This window comes from Streptopelia decaocto, assembly GCF_964273445.1.
Source record: "Streptopelia decaocto genome assembly, chromosome: 1".
Lineage (NCBI taxonomy): Eukaryota > Metazoa > Chordata > Aves > Columbiformes > Columbidae > Streptopelia > Streptopelia decaocto.
This window is the reverse complement of record NC_138663.1, coordinates 84,393,534-84,409,832: the sequence shown is the minus strand read 5'-3', so window position 1 is coordinate 84,409,832 and position 16,299 is coordinate 84,393,534. Positions and strand designations below refer to the sequence as shown.

General features: G+C 42.9%; 2 protein-coding genes across 2 annotated transcripts; one reads left to right on the top strand and one right to left on the bottom strand.

Annotated features, from left to right (window-relative positions):
* Nucleotides 1-1,618: 1,618 nt before the first annotated feature.
* Nucleotides 1,619-5,435, top strand: LOC309443980 (trypsin I-P1-like; the record flags this gene model as incomplete). The annotated part of the gene is made up of 5 exons (XM_082061430.1): nt 1,619-1,900; nt 2,600-2,768; nt 3,372-3,625; nt 4,408-4,544; nt 5,286-5,435. Exons 1-5 carry the CDS (start codon nt 1,861-1,863, stop codon nt 5,433-5,435), a joined length of 750 nt encoding a protein of 249 aa, XP_081917556.1. The 5' UTR covers nt 1,619-1,860.
* A 4,869-nt stretch (nt 5,436-10,304) lies between these two features.
* Nucleotides 10,305-13,905, bottom strand: LOC309452509 (trypsin I-P1-like; the record flags this gene model as incomplete). Its single annotated transcript, XM_082075998.1, has 5 exons — nt 10,305-10,477; nt 11,212-11,348; nt 12,131-12,384; nt 12,988-13,156; nt 13,866-13,905. The coding sequence occupies 5 exons, from the start codon at nt 13,903-13,905 to the stop codon at nt 10,328-10,330; spliced, it is 750 nt and encodes a 249-aa protein (XP_081932124.1). The 3' UTR covers nt 10,305-10,327.
* Nucleotides 13,906-16,299: the final 2,394 nt, after the last annotated feature.

The following is a 16,299-nucleotide window of genomic DNA, read 5'->3' as shown; positions in this document are numbered from 1 at the left end:
CTGCTTCCTTGTGTGTTTCCTAAAAGGAGTTCTTGGCCTGGCTACAGCTCAGACCCTTACTGCCTTCAGTGCGTGTAGCAAACTGTGGCTGATTTGGTTGAGCGGACAGGGGTCAAGTGCATCCATCTCACATCCTCATAGAGAAGCAGGCAAATTATTGGTTACATAAGTGACAGTGCAGTAGATTAAAAACTGGCTTCACATCCAGTGCCAGAGGCTCACGAGCGATGGCAGATGGTCCAGCTGGAAGTCTGACTGTGGTGGTTTACACCAGGGGTGGATACTGGGTTCCATACTGTTCAACATCTTCATTAATGGCCTATAGGACTGATAGAATACGCCTTCAGCAAGTTCACAGGTGATACAGAACTGAGGGGCGTGGCTGATACACCAGATGGTTTTGCCAGCATGCAGAGAGACCTCAACCAGGCTGGGGAACTGGGCTGAGAGGGGTCTCTCAGTGTTCCATGAGGGGAAAGGCAGGGTCCTGCATCTGGGGAGGAATAACACAGGCACCAGTACACAGTGCAGGCTGACTAGCTGGAAAACAGCTTTGCCGAGAAGGATCTGGGGGTCCTGGTGGACAACGAGCTGACCGTGAGCCAGCGATACACCCTTGCAGCAAAAAAAAGCAAAAGACCAATGATGTCCTGGGCTGCATTAGCAAGTGTGTTGTCAAGCAGGTCAAGGGAGGTGATCCATCCTCTCTGCTCAGCACTTCTGAAGCCGTGTCTGGAGTGCCGGGTCCAAGCTCTGGGCTCCCCAGTACAAGAAAGAGATGGACTTGCTGGAGTGGGTCTAACACAGGACCACAAAGTTGATTAAAGGACTGGATCATCTTTCATATGACAACATGCAAAGAGAGCCAGTATCCCTTAGCCTGGAGAAGACAAGGCTCAGATGTGATCTTATCAACGTGTATAAACACCTAAAGGGAAGTATGAATAAAGATGAGGGAATCAGACTCTTTTCAGTGGTGCCTACTGACAGAACAAGAGGCAATTGGCACAAATTAAAACACGTAAAATGGAATTCCATCTGACCATAAGAAAATGCATTTGTAGCATTGTTTTACTGGGAACAGACAGGTTGTGCCATCTCTTTATCAGAGAGCCAGCTAGAAGTCCTGGCCTTGGACTTGTCCTTAAGCATGAAGGTAAATTTCTATCTGGACAGTACCTCTGTGCGTACCAGTCCTCCAGGACTCAAGAAAACAAAATTCTCATTTTTGCCACAGAAGAATTTCAGTGCATCATTGATTCTAATTTCTAATTCTAATTTCTCTCACCTAATCTAAATAGACTTTCTACTCATTTCTTGACCAATGATTTGCGAGCCCTGGCCAGGGACTCCTCCAAGGAGCTATAGTACTTGTTTTGGGCTTTGAATGAATATCTGTGCACATTTTTCCTACAAACAAGTGTATTAACTCAAGAAAATGAATTTGTTAAAACAGACTTAACAAACTCATCATTGAGAGATATTTTTGTGTGGGTTTTTTTTTGTTTCTTTGTTCTTTTGGGGTTTTTTTTTGTTGCTCTCAACAGGTGCTGCGTGTAAGAACAAGACAAGGAAACAACTACACATCTTCCAAAGCCAAAATGTATTTTTAAATTGAAGGCTGCCCTCTGAAATAATTTAAAATACCTCTCTATCTTAGGAAAAGTTTATGATTAACGGATATGTGATTTTTATTTCTACCAGTGCCTGTAGTGCCCACATTTGCATCTTTAAATTTTCCACTCTGTACTTCTTGTCTGGAGAAAACCTTGGGCTAGAGATAAGGCCATTTCTAAAAATGTATTTCTAGCAGCTCACACTTCCAGTCCACCAGTCGGGGTCTGAGGCTGTGTCAAGATCATGAAGTACATACTGTTTGTTGCCTTTGTTGGTGTGGCTGGTGAGTGCATTCTTTACTTCTGTCCTTGTAATTTATAAGGAAACTCATTTTCTGAGCATATTTGCAAGGTAGTCTGTTGTGGGAAAGTGAAGTCCATTTTCAGTTTGCAAAAGTTTTAAGGCATACCACTTTTGACTGCTGTCTGTTCATACTTGCTTCTGTCACAAAATGTGGAACGAATGCCTTCATAGGGGTTCTTGACCCAGGAGTAGTGAAACATGTCCATAGCTTCAGAAAAAGACTGTCTCTCTCTTAAGGACTATGAAGTACAAAGATAATTCCTCTGGCTCAGGAAGTCCTAAAGCTGCTGTGAATTTTTGGACTATGGGCAAGTGGTCCAAGGAAATATCACTGCAAACTTGTTTTTGTATTTACACTCAGTCCACCATTGACCACTTCTGCAAACAGGATGGTGGGACAGACATATCTTTGATCTGTTCCAACAAGTCACCTCTTCTATGTCCTTATGTTCACTCTGGGACTAGCAGGCAGTGCTTTAGATGCAGATACGTGAGATGCCAACCTAAGCCTTATCACCTTATTTTAGGGAGCTGCAAACGAATGTCCATTACACTTGCCCACCACTGCTCCCAAGAGTTTTTACAGAAGTAGAGCCTGCAGGTGAGATGCCTCAGGCAGTCACAGGCGCACAGGATTCCTTATGCCAGATGTTGACATACATCACTCCTTATCTCTCAGTTGCCTTTCCCGTCAACACTGACGATGATGATGACAAGATCGTGGGAGGCTACACCTGCGCAGCGAACTCTGTCCCCTATCAGGTGTCTCTGAATTCTGGCTATCACTTCTGTGGAGGTTCCCTCATCAGCAGCCAGTGGGTCCTTTCAGCTGCTCACTGCTACAAGACGTGAGTGGAAAAAGAATATTTTCTTCCGTAACTTACTTCTTTCTTGCAGTTCACTTCTAGCAGGAATTCTGATCTGTGAGAGCCAAATACGTGACTCCCTTCTGAGAGAAGGCAACCAAGGCATGTGTGGCTCATTCAGGAAGGTGGGAGAGGGCATTATAAGGGGTTTTTCACTCCTGCAGATGTTTCTCTGAATGCAGAGCACTTTCTGAAATGACGATGCGATAACCTAGAAGCAGGTTATGGGCTGTGATTTCTTATAATTGCATCAGTCTTGGTAAGACTTAGCCACTGGAGAACAGGAAGAGGAATGAGGCGAGGGTGATAGCAGTTTGCCTTTTTCCAGAAGATTTGTACAAAGTACTGTTATATATTTAACTTGTCCCAGCTCAACAAAATAAACCTGCAGAAATTCACCACCTCTACTTGGAGTGGGTAAGATTTCAGTGTCGATCCCCAGGACTTATTGCAGGACAAGAAGGATAACCTGAATTAAAACAGCTACGCCAATAGTGATGTTGAAGTGAGTGCGTATGGTGACAGGGAGGTTTCTCGTTGCCTGTCGGAAGCAGTAAAGTGTATGCCATTCCTGCTCTTTTCCAGTCGCATCCAAGTGCAGCTTGGGAAACAGAACCTGGCACTCACAGAATCGACACAGCAGTTGATTAATGCAGCTAAAATCATCCGCCACCCTAATTACAACTCCAGAACACTGAACAACGACATTATGCTCATCAAGCTTGCCGAACCAGCCCGGCTCAACCGAGCTGTCCAAGCAGTTCCTCTGCCAACCAGCTGTGTGGCCGCAGGCACCACGTGCCTGATCTCTGGCTGGGGCAACCTGCTCAGCTATGGCAGTGAGTACTCTGTGGGAACGTACAGCATCATGAGGGCCTGGGATATGCTCTAAGATGTCACCATTAAGTCCAAGTAGTATAGGGTAAAGCACAGAGAAGTGCTGTGGGACAGGCCTTTTTGAGTGATCAGTGTCTGTAGGATGGTAACCATTGAAGTGCTTTAAAGGCTAGCCTTTATAAGGTACTTCCTCTTGTTCTGTGTTAGAGACATGGAATCACTTCAGTCACCAGGATGTTCACACTGCCATCAATTTTGTGGCCTGGTGCCACCAGCTGTGCAGTGCCAAGCATTGGCAATTTAACAGATGTGCATAGAGTTGTCAGTTCTCTGAGAACAAGATCAAAATCTGTGACTGTCGATCTCAAATGCCTACAAGAGAGCTCCCTTCTCCTACACCAATGGCCAGAGGTGTGGACAGTGACTCATGTCTCATCCACTGGTGACAAGTAAACCTGCACCAGAGGAGCGGATGGTTTTCCTGAGGCCCAGGTTTCCTCCAACATACATGCTACAAGAACAGCTTTTAGCTCCACACTTGCCACCTGATGATTTTCCAGGTATCAGAAAAATAAATGTGGCTGCTGTGTAAAATGGTGGACCCATGGATAGAATCTGTTCCATCTAAACAAAATAAATCCATGCTGCAGTTACTGCTCAGAGGAAAAATGACGAGTGCTAAAGTAGGATGTTCAGTGATTACTTTTCTGCTAAGAAAGACCTTCTCTGGGCTCTGAAATGGGCTGAGAGATGTCATCAACCGTCTCCCTCTACTTTCTCATAGGTCTGTATCCAGATGAGTTGCAGTGCTTGGATGCTCCTGTACTCACCTCAAGCCAGTGCAACCAAGCCTACCCCGAGCAAATTACCAGCAACATGATATGTGTAGGATTCCTGGAGGGAGGAAAAGACTCCTGCCAGGTGAAACTCCGGCCTCTCCTTTCCCATGTGTTTCTCTCCTGCCTTTTCCTAGTAGAAGAGGCCATCATATTAGGGGAATATGTTATCCTCACTGCACTGGCATGTCTGAATGTTGTGATTTTCTGAACAACAGCAGACACTTAGGGTGCAAGTTGCTTATTGATTGAGGCTGGATTTTTTCCCCACTCAATTAGTGATTGTCCCTTTTTTGAGACAATAGTCTGCCCTAAATGTCCACAGGCAGACTATGCCGCCTCCTGCACCTCAGGCTGTTGAACATCGGGGAGTGCCGCACCAGAGAGGCAGTAGTAATCACAGTGACTTTAGAGCCTGGGTCGCAAACCTTAGTTTTGGACTCACCAAAAATGAAATGGCCAGGATGCCAAGATCCAGGCAGTCTGGAAAATGAACACACTTCACAATTGCTCTGCCTTTACATGTGCCTAGCTCCAAGGACATGTTTGGCAGAATAATGTTTAAGGCACACATATCCTAAGCATCTGCCAAAGACTGCATCCGTCAAAATCAGGCAGCTTACTCATCCTTAGCTGTGGTGCCCTTGGAGCTAAAGTAAGGCACAATAGTATCAGGGGTAGAGCCGTAATCAGAAATGACCTTTCTAGAAGTTCTGTGTGGAAAAAGCCCAATGGAGCTCGTCGAATGTCCATGATTTCTGGGATCTCTGGCTCATCACTCATGCTGATACCATTTGCTGAATAACCGTACCTTTTATCTCCACAGGAGGATTCTGGAGGTCCAGTAGTCTGCAACGGGCAGCTCCAGGGCATTGTTTCTTGGGGTTATGGATGTGCAGAGAGAGGCTATCCTGGGGTTTACACTAAGGTTTGCAATTATGTCTCCTGGATCGAAGAAACTGTGGCTGCAAACTGAGACTCTCTTGTTCTATGCATCCTGGTTTTTCTCATCATTTTCTTCTGTTTTGGGACTGGAGAGACAAAAATGATTCAAAAAAAAAAAAAAATAAAGACTTTCAGGCACCTCTTCTCTGTGCAACGTTTCTCTGGGTACTTCCATAGGCTATGATACGGAGAAAAGAGGCAGAGAATATCATGCTGGGGAAAATATTTACTGTTTATAGTGCCTCTCAACTAGCACCATCTTGGAAGATTTTGCAGGTTCATCTTCAGGAGTCTTTCAGTCAGTTACAGGGAGCCATCTCTGGAGCAAAACATCTTTTCTGTTTATCAGGTGAAAGCTCTACTTGAGGAATGAAACAATCTCTTGCTAGAGCTTGCTGTCTTCATGTGCCAGTGCCACTGGAGCTGCTGCCTGTACCTGGCATGAAGTTCTCCTAACCCCAGCTCACATGAGAATTGAAAGTCCATGAAATTGCTGCCAAAGTTGCCAATGGGCTGTGGAGCTGTGTTAAAATAAAATTTAAAAAAATAAAGAAAAAAGAAAAAGAAAAAGAAAAAGGAAAAGGAAAAGGAAAAGGAAAAGGAAAAGGAAAAGGAAAAGGAAAAGGAAAAGGAAAAGGAAAAGGAAAAGGAAAAGGAAAAGGAAAAGGAAAAGGAAAAGGAAAAGGAAAAAAAAAAGGAAAAGGAAAAGGAAAAGGAAAAGGAAAAGAAAAAGGAAAAGGAAAAGAAAAAGAAAAAGAAAAAGAAAAAGAAAAAGAAAAAGAAAAAGAAAAAGAAAAAGAAAAAGAAAAAGAAAAAGAAAAAGAAAAAGAAAAAGAAAAAGAAAAAGAAAAAGAAAAAGAAAAAGAAAAAGAAAAAGAAAAAGAAAAAGAAAAAGGAGGAGGAGAAGGAAAAGGAGAAGGAAAAGGAAAAGGAAAAGAAAAAGGAAAAGAAAAAGGAAAAGAAAAAGGAAAAGAAATAGGAAAAGAAAAAGGAAAAGAAAAAGGAAAAGAAAAAGGAAAAGAAAAAGGAAAAGGAAAAGAAAAAGGAAAAGAAAAAGGAAAAGAAAAAGAAAAAGGAAAAGGAAAAGAAAAAGAAAAAGAAAAAGAAAAAGATAAAGGAAAAGAAAAAGGAAAAGAAAAAGAAAAAGAAAAAGAAAAAGAAAAAGAAAAAGAAAAAGAAAAAGAAAAAGAAAAAGAAAAAGAAAAAGAAAAAGAAAAAGAAAAAGAAAAAGAAAAAGAAAAAGAAAAAGAAAAAGAAAAAGGAAAAGGAAAAGGAAAAGGAAAAGAAGAAGAAAAAAGGAAAAGGAAAAGAAAAAGAAGAAGAAAAAAAGGAAAAGGAAAAGGAAAAGGAAAAGGAAAAGGAAAAGGAAAAGGAAAAGAAAAAGAAAAAGAAAAAGAAAAAGAAAAAGAAAAAGAAAAAGAAAAAGAAAAAGAAAAAGAAAAAGAAAAAGAAAAAGAAAAAGAAAAAGAAAAAGAAAAAGAAAAAGAAAAAAAAAGAAAAAGGAAAAGGAAGTAGAGAATTTGAGTAAAATAAAAGTATCGAAAAAGCAGAGAATAGTTGAAATGGGGAATGGCGAGAATTTTCAAAGAAATCTGACACAAGAGGACAGGCGAGGCGAGGCGAGGCGAGGCGAGGCGAGGCGAGGCGAGGCGAGGCGAGGCGAGGCGAGGCGAGGCGAGGCGAGGCGAGGAGAGGAGAGGAGAGGAGAGGAGAGGAGAGGAGAGGAGAGGAGAGGAGAGGAGAGGAGAGGAGAGGAGAGGAGAGGAGAGGAGGAGTGCATGAAGGAACAAGTGCTGTTTGCTGACAGAGAGCTTTGTGCCTGACTCTCTCAGATGTTTTGTCACCGAGATAGCTCTTAGGAGACTGACAGGTGCCTGACTCATTGAGATAGGCACCATGTACGAACAGGATCAGATCATGGGCTTGTGTCCCATTGTTCCGGTGAGGCGTGGAAATTACTTTACAACCTGTGAGGTTATAAAGAAGGTATGTTTATTCAGTGCTGGGCACATGGGGGATAATTCCACCGCAGGCATTAGTGATGTCCCAGCCATGTGAGGATATTCCAGAAATTTGAAAATGAAGAATCTGGAAAGTGGAATTTCTTCTTTACCCACTAGAGATCTTGACACATCCGGGGGATAGTGACAGAGGACTGGGACTGTTTCCAGACTACCCTTCTCAACACACCTGTCTGTCATATTTCAGAATCTGCTCTGTCTGATGACAGAAGTATTTCTTCCCCGCCTTTTCATTTTCTCTTTTTGTTGCATCCTCTTCTTCATCCTCCAACATTTTCTTCACCTTTCCCCTAAGATACCAGGCAGAGACATCAACCAGTGTCCACTCGCAGTGGTCAGGGAGGGCAAACCTGTGACTTTCAAGTGCTCCCAGATAAGAACTCTTTCTCCTGGTGAAAACAGACTGAAGGGAAAGATGCCAGGCTAGAGTTCATGGCTTTTTCTGGAAAAAGGCAGATGCTGACAAGGAATTTAGCTGGTGCTTCCGGTGATACAGGGAACCAACTAACCAACACTTAAAGACACTCAAAGAGCCAACCCTTAACCCACATAGCAATTGCCTAGCTTAGAGCATTGTGCAACTTATTGTATGAGAAACAGGAGTTCGGTGATGACTTCACAGGCCTTGCAAAGATAAAAAACCTAGCTGCATCCTTGGGTGAACAAGATAATGAAAATCTTGGGCACAGGACAGGAGATAAGCCAGTTCTAAGCAGTTCATCAGTTTGAGCCCCAGGCAACGCAGCACACCAGGCCAGAGGTAAAAGTGTACAGCCAAGAGTCCTGTGGGCCTTCATCCAGGAGACCCTCGCCCACGACCACCAGGTGGCACTGCACAGGCGCAACCAGGAGGGGCCGGGGCGGGGGGCAGACTGTGGAAACGATATCCTGGAACACATTGTAATAAGAACCGACTTCTCGGGGTCAGGTTATGAATATGTATAGGTGTTCCTAGAATTTTCATTAATATGTAATACTTTAGAGCATTTAACCAAGTTTGCAGCTGCTGGAAATTTGCACACATCTTGGGCGGCATTATCCCCCGTGTGCCAAGCACTGAATGAACATACCTTCTTTATAACCTCACAGGTTGTAAAGTAATTTCCGCGCCTCACCGGAAGAATGGGACACAAACCCATGATCTGATCCTGTTCGTATATGGTGCCTATCTCAATGAGTCAGGCACTGTCACTCTCCTAAGAGCTATCTCAGTGACAAAACATCTGAGAGAGTCAGGCACAAAGCTCTCTGTCAGCAAACAGCACTTGTTCCTTCATGCCTTCCTCTCCTCTCCTCTCCTCTCCTCTCCTCTCCTCTCCTCTCCTCTCCTCTCCTCTCCTCTCCTCTCCTCTCCTCTCCTCTCCTCTCCTCTCCTCTCCTCTCCTCTCCTCTCCTCTTGTGTCAGATTTCTTTGAAAATTCTCGCCATTCCCCATTTCACCTATTCTCTGCTTTTTCGATACTTTTCTTTTACTCAAATTCTCTACTTCCTTTTCCTTTTCCTTTTTCTTTTTTTTTTCTTTTTCTTTTTCTTTTTCTTTTTCTTTTTCTTTTTCTTTTTCTTTTTCTTTTTCTTTTTCTTTTTCTTTTTCTTTTTCTTTTCCTTTTTCTTTTCCTTTTTCTTTTCCTTTTTCTTTTCCTTTCTTTTTCTTTTCCTTTTCCTTTTTTCTTTTCCTTTTTTTTTTCTTTTTCTTTTTCTTTTTCTTTTTCTTTTTCTTTTTCTTTTTCTTTTTCTTTTTCTTTTTCTTTTTCTTTTTCTTTTTCTTTTTCTTTTTCTTTCTTTTTCTTTTTTCTTTTTCTTTTTCTTTTTCTTTTTCCTTTTCCTTTTCCTTTTCTTTTTCTTTTTCTTTTTCTTTTTCTTTTTCTTTTTCTTTTTCTTTTTCTTTTTCTTTTTCTTTTTCTTTTTCTTTTTCTTTTTCTTTCCCTTTTTCTTTTCCTTTTTCTTTTTCTTTTCCTTTTCCTTTTTCTTTTCCTTTTTCTTTTTCCTTTTCTTTTTCTTTTTCTTTTTCTTTTTCTTTTTCTTTTTCTTTTTCTTTTTCTTTTTCTTTTTCTTTTTCTTTTTCTTTTTCTTTTTCTTTTCCTTTTTCTTTTCCTTTTTCTTTTCTTTTTTCTTTTCCTTTTTCTTTTCCTTTTTCTTTTCCTTTTTCTTTTCCTTTTCTTTTCCTTTTCTTTTCCTTTTTCTATTTCTATTTCTATTTCTATTTCTATTTCTATTTCTATTTCTATTTCTATTTCTATTTCTATTTCTATTTCTATTTCTATTTCTATTTCTATTTCTATTTCTATTTCTATTTCTATTTCTATTTCTTTTTCTTTTTCTTTTTCTTTTTCTTTTTCTTTTTTTTTCCTTTTCCTTTTCCTTTTTTTTTTCTTTTTCTTTTTTTTTATTTATTTTTTTTTTAATTTTATTTTAACACAGCTCCACAGCCCATTGGCAACTTTGGCAGCAATTTCATGGACTTTCAATTCTCGTGTGAGCTGGGGTTAGGAGAACTTCATGCCAGGTACAGGCAGCAGCTCCAGTGGCACTGGCACATGAAGACAGCAAGCTCTAGCAAGAGATTGTTTCATTCCTCAAGTAAAGCTTTCACCTGATAAACAGAAAAGATGTTTTGCTCCAGAGATGGCTCCCTGTAACTGACTGAAAGACTCCTGAAGATGAACCTGCAAAATCTTCCAAGATGGTGCTAGTTGAGAGGCACTATAAACAGTAAATATTTTCCCCAGCATGATATTCTCTGCCTCTTTTCTCCGTATCATAGCCTATGGAAGTACCCAGAGAAACGTTGCACAGAGAAGAGGTGCCTGAAAGTCTTTATTTTTTTTTGAATCATTTTTGTCTCTCCAGTCCCAAAACAGAAGAAAATGATGAGAAAAACCAGGATGCATAGAACAAGAGAGTCTCAGTTTGCAGCCACAGTTTCTTCGATCCAGGAGACATAATTGCAAACCTTAGTGTAAACCCCAGGATAGCCTCTCTCTGCACATCCATAACCCCAAGAAACAATGCCCTGGAGCTGCCCGTTGCAGACTACTGGACCTCCGGAATCCCCCTGTGGAGATAAAAGGTACAGTTATTCAGCAAATGGTATCAGCATGAGTGATGAGCCAGAGATCCCAGAAATCATGGACTTTCGACGAGCTCCATTAGGCTTTTTCCACACAGAAGTTCTAGAAAGGTCATTTCTGATTACGGCTCTACCCCTGATACTATTGTGCCTTACTTTAGCTCCAAGGGCACCACAGCTAAGGATGAGTAAGCTGCCTGATTTTGACGGATGCAGTCTTTGGCAGATGCTTAGATATGTGTGCCTTAAACATTATTCTGCCAAACATGTCCTTGGAGCTAGGCACATGTAAAGGCAGAGCAATTGTGAAGTGTGTTCATTTTCCAGACTGCCTGGATCTTGGCATCCTGGCCATTTCATTTTTGGTGAGTCCAAAACTAAGGTTTGCGACCCAGGCTCTAAAGTGATTACTACTGCCTCTCTGGTGCGGCACTCCCCGATGTTCAACAGCCTGAGGTGCAGGAGGCGGCATAGTCTGCCTGTGCAGATTTAGGACAGACTATTGTCTCAAAAAAGGGACAATCACTAATTGAGTGGGGAAAAAATCCAGCCTCACTCAATAAGCAACTTGCACCCTAAGTGTCTGCTGTTGTTCAGAAAATCACAACATTCAGACATGCCAGTGCAGTGAGGATAACATATTCCCCTAATATGATGGCCTCTTCTACTAGGAAAAAGCAGGAGAGAAACACATGGGAAAGGAGAGGCCCGAGTTTCACCTGGCAAGAGTCTTTTCCTCCCTCCAGGAATCCTACACATATCATGTTGCTGGTAATTTCCCCAGGGTAGGCTTGGTTGCACTGGCTTGAGGTGAGTACAGGAGCATCCAAGCACTGCAACTCATCTGGATACAGACCTATGAGAAAGTAGAGGGAGACGGTTGATGACATCTCTCAGCCCATTTCAGAGCCCAGAGAAGGTCTTTCTTAGCAGAAAAGTAATCACTGAACATCCTACTTTAGCACTCGTCATTTTTCCTCTGAGCAGTAACTGCAGCATGGATTTATTTTGTTTAGATGGAACAGATTCTATCCATGGGTCCACCATTTTACACAGCAGCCACATTTATTTTTCTGATACCTGGAAAATCATCAGGTGGCAAGTGTGGAGCTAAAAGCTGTTCTTGTAGCATGTATGTTGGAGGAAACCTGGGCCTCAGGAAAACCATCCGCTCCTCTGGTGCAGGTTTACTTGTCACCAGTGGATGAGACATGAGTCACTGTCCACACCTCTGGCCATTGGTGTAGGAGAAGGGAGCTCTCTTGTAGGCATTTGAGATCGACAGTCACAGATTTTGATCTTGTTTTCAGAGAACTGACAACTCTATGCACATCTGCTAAATTGCCAATGCTTGGCACTGCACAGCTGGTGGCACCAGGCCACAAAATTGATGGCAGTGTGAACATCCTGGTGACTGAAGTGATTTCATGTCTGTAACACAGAACAAGAGGAAGTACCTTATAAAGGCTTGCCTTTAAAGCACTTCAATGGTTACCATCCTACAGACACTGATCACTCAAAAAGGCCTGTCCCACAGCACTTCTCTGTGCTTTACCCTATACTACTTGGACTTAATGGTGACATCTTAGAGCATATCCCAGGCCCTCATGGTGCTGTACGTTCCCACAGAGTACTCACTGCCATAGCTGAGCAGGTTGCCCCAGCCAGAGATCAGGCATGTGGTGCCTGCGGCCACACAGCTGGTTGGCAGAGGAACTGCTTGGACAGCTCGGTTGAGCTGGGCTGGTTCGGCAAGCTTGATGAGCATAATGTCGTTGTTCAGTGTTCTGGAGTTGTAATTAGGGTGGCGGATGATTTTAGCTGCATTAATCAACTGCTGTGTCGATTCTGTGAGTGCCAGGTTCTGTTTCCCAAGCTGCACTTGGATGCGACTGGAAAAGAGCAGGAATGGCATACACTTTACTGCTTCCGACAGGCAACGAGAAACCTCCCTGTCACCATACGCACTCACTTCAACATCACTATTGGCGTAGCTGTTTTAATTCAGGTTATCCTTCTTGTCCTGCAATAAGTCCTGGGGATCGACATTGAAATCTTACCCACTCCCAGTAGAGGTGGTGAATTTCTGCAGGTTTATTTTGTTGAGCTGGGACAAGTTAAATATATAACAGTACTTTGTACAAATCTTCTGGAAAAAGGCAAACTGCTATCACCCTTGCCTCATTCCTCTTCCTGTTCTCCAGTGGCTAAGTCTTACCAAGACTGATGCAATTATAAGAAGTCACAGCCCATAACCTGCTGCTAGGTTATCGCATTGTCATTTCAGAAAGTGCTCTGCATTCAGAGAAATATCTGCAGAAGTGAAAAACCCCTTATAATGCCTTCTCCCACCTTCCTGAATGAGCCACACATGCCTTGGTTGCCTTCTCTCAGAAGGGAGTCACGTATTTGGCTCTCACAGATCAGAATTCCTGCTAGAAGTGAACTGCAAGAAAGAAGTAAGTTACGGAAGAAAATATTCTTTTTCCACTCACGTCTTGTAGCAGTGAGCAGCTGAAAGGACCCACTGGCTGCTGATGAGAGAACCTCCACAGAAGTGATAGCCAGAATTCAGGGACACCTGATAGGGGACAGAGTTCGCTGCGCAGGTGTAGCCTCCCACGATCTTGTCATCATCATCGTCAGTGTTGACGGGAAAGGCAACTGAGAGATAAGGAGTGATGTATGTCAACATCTGGCATAAGGAATCCTGTGCGCCTGTGACTGCCTGAGGCATCTCACCTGCAGGCTCTACTTCTGTAAAAACTCATGGGAGCAGTGGTGGGCAAGCGTAATGGACATTCGTTTGCTGCTCCCTAAAATAAGGTGATAAGGCTTAGGTTGGCATCTCACGTATCTGCATCTAGAGCACTGCCTGCTAGTCCCAGAGTGAACATAAGGACATAGAAGAGGTGATCTTGTTGGAACAGATCAAAGATATGTCTGTCCCACCATCCTGTTTGCAGAAGTGGTCAATGGTGGACTGAGTGTAAGTACAAAAACAAGTTTGCAGTGATATTTCCTTGGACCACTTGCCCATAGTCCAAAAATTCACAGCAGCTTTAGGACTTCCTGAGCCAGAGGAATTATCTTTGTACTTCATAGTCCTTAAGAGAGAGACAGTCTTTTTCTGAAGCTATGGACATGTTTCACTACTCCTGGGTCAAGAACCCCTATGAAGGCATTTGTTCCACATTTTGTGACAGAAGCAAGTATGAACAGACAGCAGTCAAAAGAAGTTACAGTGGTATGCCTTAAAACTTTTGCAAACTGAAAATGGACTTCACTTTCCCACAACAGACTACCTTGCAAATATGCTCAGAAAATGAGTTTCCTTATAAATTACAAGGACAGAAGTAAAGAATGCACTCACCAGCCACACCAACAAAGGCAACAAACAGTATGTACTTCATGATCTTGACACAGCCTCAGACCCCGACTGGTGGACTGGAAGTGTGAGCTGCTAGAAATACATTTTTAGAAATGGCCTTATCTCTAGCCCAAGGTTTTCTCCAGGCAAGAAGTACAGAGTGGAAAATTTAAAGATGCAAATGTGGGCACTACAGGCACTGGTAGAAATAAAAATCACATATCCGTTAATCATAAACTTTTCCTAAGATAGAGAGGTATTTTAAATTATTTCAGAGGGCAGCCTTCAATTTAAAAATACATTTTGGCTTTGGAAGATGTGTCGTTGTTTCCTTGTCTTGTTCTTACACGCAGCACCTGTTGAGAGCAACAAAAAATACCCAAAAAGAACAAAGAAACAAAAAAAAACCCACACAAAAATATCTCTCAATGATGAGTTTGTTAAGTCTGTTTTAACAAATTCATTTTCTTGAGTTAATACACTTGTTTGTAGGAAAAATGTGCACAGATATTCATTCAAAGCCCAAAACAAGTACTATAGCTCCTTGGAGGAGTCCCTGGCCAGGGCTCGCAAATCATTGGTCAAGAAATGGAGTAGAAAGTTTATTTAGATTAGGTGAGAGAAATTAGAATTAGAAATTAGAATCAATGATGCACTGAAATTCTTCTGTGGCAAAAATGAGAATTTCGTTTTCTTGAGTCCTGGAGGACTGGTACGCACAGAGGTACTGTCCAGATAGAAATTTACCTTCATGCTTAAGGACAAGTCCAAGGCCAGGACTTCTAGCTGGCTCTCTGATAAAGAGATGGCACAACCTCTCTGTTCCTAGTAAAACAATGCTAAAAACGCGTTTTCTTATGGTCAGATGGAATTCCATTTTACGTATTTTAATTTGTGCCAATTGCCTCTTGTTCTGTCAGTAGGCACCACTGAAAAGAGTCTGATTCCCTCATCTTTATTCATAATTCCCTTTAGGTGTTCATCCACATTGATAAGATCACACCTGAGCCTTGTCTTCTCCAGGCTAAGGGATACTGGCTCTCTTTGCCTTTTGTCATACGAAAGATGATCCAGTCCTTTAATCAACTTTGTGGTCCTGTGTTAGACCGACGCCAGCAAGTCCATCTCTTTCTTGTACTGGGGAGCCCAGAGGTTGGACTCGGCGCTCTAGACACGGCTACAGAAGACATGAAGAGAAAACTTCCTGCCCTGGAAAGACCCTCAGATTATTTTCCACTACTAATTTTTCTGGTGGGCAGCAGAGAGACTGCAATGGGAAATCTAAAGGCAATCAAGCGGGACTTCAGGGCCTTGGGACGACTGGTTAAGGGATCAGGAGCACAAGTAGTGTTCTCCTCTGCTCCCTTAGTTGCAGGATGTGATGAGGGATGATAGAGGAAGACCCAAGCAGATCAATACCTGGCTGTGGAACTGGTGTCCCCAGCAGAATTTTGGTTTTTTGATCATGGGTCAGTTTACGTGACACCTGGCCTGCTAGCAACAAATGGGAGGCACCTGTCTCAAAGTGGGGAAAGGATCCTCAGACAGGAGCTAGCAGGGCTCATTGAAAGAGCTTCAAACTAGGTTTGAAGGGGCAATGGGAGAAAACTAAGGAGAGCGGAGAGAAACCCAGAGGTGGCATACCAATGGGGTGAGGCCAATTTTATGAAGTGCAACAAGGCCAAGTGCCGGGCCCTGCACTTGCGTCACAACAACGCCATGCAACGCTACAGGCTTGGGGAAGAGTGGCTGGAAGGCTGCCTAGTGGAAAAGGATCTGGGGGTGTCAGTTGACAGCCAGCTGAATATGAGACAGCAGTGTGCCCAGGTGGCCAAAAAGGCCAACAGCATCCTTACGTGTGTCAAGAACAGTGTGGCCAGCAGGAGTAGGGAAGTGATCTTCCCCCTGTACTCAGCGCTAGTGAGGCTGCACCTAGAATACTGTGTTCAGTTTTGGGCCCCTCACTACGGGAAAGACAACGAGGAGAGAGTTCAGAGAAGGACGATCACGCTGGTGAAGGGTCTGGTGAACAAGTCTTACGAGGAGCAGCTAAGGGAAATGGGGCTGTTTAGCCTGGAGAAAAGGAGGCTGAGGGGTGACCTTCTCTCTCTCTACAACTACCTGAAAGGAGGTTGTAGCATGGAGGGTGTTGGTCTCTTCTCCCAAGTAACAAGTGATAGGATGAGAGGAAACGGCCTCAAGTTGCACCAGGGGAGGCTTAAATTGGATATTAGGTAAAATTTATTCACAGAAAGAGTTTTCAGGCCTTGGAACAGGCTGCCCAGGGAAGTGGTTGAGTCACCATCCCTGGAGGTGTGTAAAAGACGTGTAGGTGAGTTTCTTAGGGACATGGTTTAGTGCCGTGCCAGAGATAGGTTAACTGTCGGACTTGATGATTCTGAGGGTCTCTTCCAACCAAAATGATTCTATGATTCTA